Raw genomic sequence first — 2,840 nt, 5'->3', positions numbered from 1 at the left:
TAATGAAAGAAAGAAAAAAGAGATCGACACGTTTTCCCGTAACTCAAATGCTTTGGTCTACCAATTTCAATGCTCTTTGTCTCCTCGTCATCTACTCTTACAGCTGTCGAAACCCACACCCATTTATATTTTACAAATTACACACACTACTTCATTATATGCAATTGCTAATTATTGTTACAAATTACATCATTCACAAGTCACAACCATATGCATATACTACTTTCTTCGTTTCGCATAAGCTATCATTTAAGATATTTTTCATATAAATGAAAAATCATGTATAAAAATCTTTTGAAGGAAATTAACATTTAAAGTAATGTGACTAGAATAAAAATTCCAAATAAATTATTTGCAAATAAAATTAATGAAAAAAAGAAATAAAACAAAGTGAATGAGTCCAAAGCAAGAAAGTCTAAAGCAAAGACTTCTACAAATAAGGAAAATAGAATGAGTTGAAAGCACTTCAAAGCTCTCTCCGCTCTTCTCTCTTCTCTCTTCTCTCTTCTATCTTCTCTCTTTGCCTTCTCTCTACTCTCTTCTTTTTGTTCTCTCTCTCTGAAGAAGACTAGTACGCAAGAAGACTACTACAAGATGGAAGAAACACAACAACAACAAAAACAACAAGAACTGACGCAAGAACAGATAACGGAGTTTAAAGAGGCCTTTTGTCTCTTCGACAAAGATGGTGATGGTTGCATCACTGCTGATGAACTTGCCACTGTCATCCGCTCGTTGGATCAGAACCCTACCGAACAAGAGCTTCAAGATATGATCACTGAGATCGACTCGGATGGCAACGGCACCATCGAATTCTCTGAGTTTCTCAACCTCATGGCCAACCAAATCCAGGTTTAATTATAACTTTATAGGAGATTACATCAATTAATTATACTGGTTTTTCGTTCTTCACTGACTTTTTTTGTTTTTTTTTTCGTTATAGGAAACTGATGTAGACGAAGAGCTCAAAGAAGCATTCAAAGTGTTTGACAAAGACCAAAATGGTTACATCTCTGCCAGTGAGGTATATAATTATTACTCTTTCTTCTCTTAATTATAACAATATACTCCTTTTTCCTTTAGATTTTGCAAATCTTTTAATTTCTTTAGTTGTAGTATGCACAAAACTTTTAAGCATATTTATGTCTTTTCTTTTTGGTTGCGACTAGCTATGTATTATAAAATTAGATATGCATCAATTGAGTATAATGGAACAAAATCAGTTGGAGGCGTTTTATATAACACTCCAATTACTATTATCGTACGTGCGGTCTAACTATGTTTTAAATTTAATGATTGGAAGCATGTAGTATGTATCTAACATATGAGTTAACTGATTGTATTGTATCTAACAAAATAAATTTTTGTGTGTCTAGTTTTGTTACATGAACCAATTTTCTTAAGAAAAATATAGATTTGTTTTGCTCTACTTGAGTGGTATACACACTCACTCGAAATTTAGATTCTCTATATTCGTATAATTCTTATTAGCAATGAGTTAATTTGATTAGATAAAGGAGGAAAAGAATAGATAGCTAAATCAAGGTTGGAATCTTTTGTATCAATGAAAATATATCAGATCACGAGTTGTCTAGACGATGCTTTGAGTTTTATTATAAGAGATCCTTAGGTGTTTACGTTAATTAATTAAGAAGTGTCTGCCTTGCGTCGTAGAAAGCCAAATTATTTGAGGCTTCGAGCTAGCTGGCAATATGACTTTTTGGAGATAACGAGGTCAAAAGAAATATTTTAAAATAGTGAATAACATCGTCGTAGTAAACTGTGTTTATGATTCTATTGGTTTATTGGGCAGAGCACATGTCATCACCTAGTGTAAATAATACAGTATGTTTATATATTCTTTTCACATTCATATATACTATATGTATGTATGGTTTAACTTTTATAAATATAAAAAAATTTCTTGTGCATTAGCCATGATATATGCTAGCTTAAAGACAAACATCATTAGTAAATAGTACTACTAAATAGTGCTTATAATATATAATCTCTGTAATTTTGGTATATGATTACAGCTGAGGCATGTGATGATCAATCTTGGGGAGAAGCTAACTGATGAAGAGGTTGATCAAATGATAAAAGAGGCAGATTTGGACGGTGATGGCCAAGTCAATTATGATGAATTTGTCAGGATGATGATGACCAATGGTTAAAACCTAATCAAATCAATTTTACATTGTATTATCTTTTATAAATTTGTTAATCCTTGTCAGATTATCGTATTTCACTTTTCCAATTAAATTAATTTTAAGCTAGCTTTCATATTCAATGACACAAATAGATTATTTTGGGATTAGTGTGATTCTTAATAAGTTTTTAATGTATATAGTTTTTTTTAGCATTGTATTGGAAAGGTTAATCAGATTGGGTACTTATATGTTCTTTGGCTATTTTGTGTATGGTAAATAGAACAAAAATCAAGATTTGTTTTTATCACATAGTGCATAGTATTATGTAGAATTTCCTATCAATTTTAAAAAGTGTAAGACGCTAATCATAATTTTCCGTTCGAGATTAATTTTAGTTTTAATCAAAGTATTAAGACACTTAAGAGGAAATATAAAACCCTTAGTTGGTGGTTGGTACAATCATAATCACACTAAACTAGATTTTAACCCGCGGTACATCGCAGGATTATGTATTTTTGTATATTTTATATAACTTATTAAAAAAACATTATGTTGGATCAAATATATGTTTTAAACTTTTTTACAATAATATTGAGATATTTGTAATTTTATTTTCTTTATCTATCTAAAAATTATTATTTTCATTTGAAATTTAATTAATCAAAATTCTTTTATTTTGGAATTTAATCA

General features: G+C 30.0%; 1 protein-coding gene across 1 annotated transcript; it reads left to right on the top strand.

The window, feature by feature from the left end:
* On the top strand, positions 459-2,398 carry LOC104766190 (calmodulin-like protein 11). Its single transcript, XM_010490025.2, has 3 exons — positions 459-852; positions 944-1,024; positions 2,037-2,398. Exons 1-3 carry the CDS (start codon positions 595-597, stop codon positions 2,172-2,174), a joined length of 477 nt encoding a protein of 158 aa, XP_010488327.1. The 5' UTR covers positions 459-594; the 3' UTR covers positions 2,175-2,398.

This window comes from Camelina sativa, chromosome 19 (assembly GCF_000633955.1).
Source record: "Camelina sativa cultivar DH55 chromosome 19, Cs, whole genome shotgun sequence".
In the NCBI taxonomy this organism is placed as follows: domain Eukaryota; kingdom Viridiplantae; phylum Streptophyta; class Magnoliopsida; order Brassicales; family Brassicaceae; genus Camelina; species Camelina sativa.
This window is presented reverse-complemented; position numbering and strand designations above follow the sequence as displayed.

Excerpts from the sequence above, each read along its gene's own strand:
- LOC104766190 (XM_010490025.2), top strand. The coding sequence starts at position 595 with ATGGAAGAAACACAACAACAACAAAAACAACAAGAACTGACGCAAGAA. Across the intron at positions 853-943 it reads TCATGGCCAACCAAATCCAG|GAAACTGATGTAGACGAAGA; the intron begins GTTTAATTATAA and ends TTTTCGTTATAG. Across the intron at positions 1,025-2,036 it reads GTTACATCTCTGCCAGTGAG|CTGAGGCATGTGATGATCAA; the intron begins GTATATAATTAT and ends ATATGATTACAG.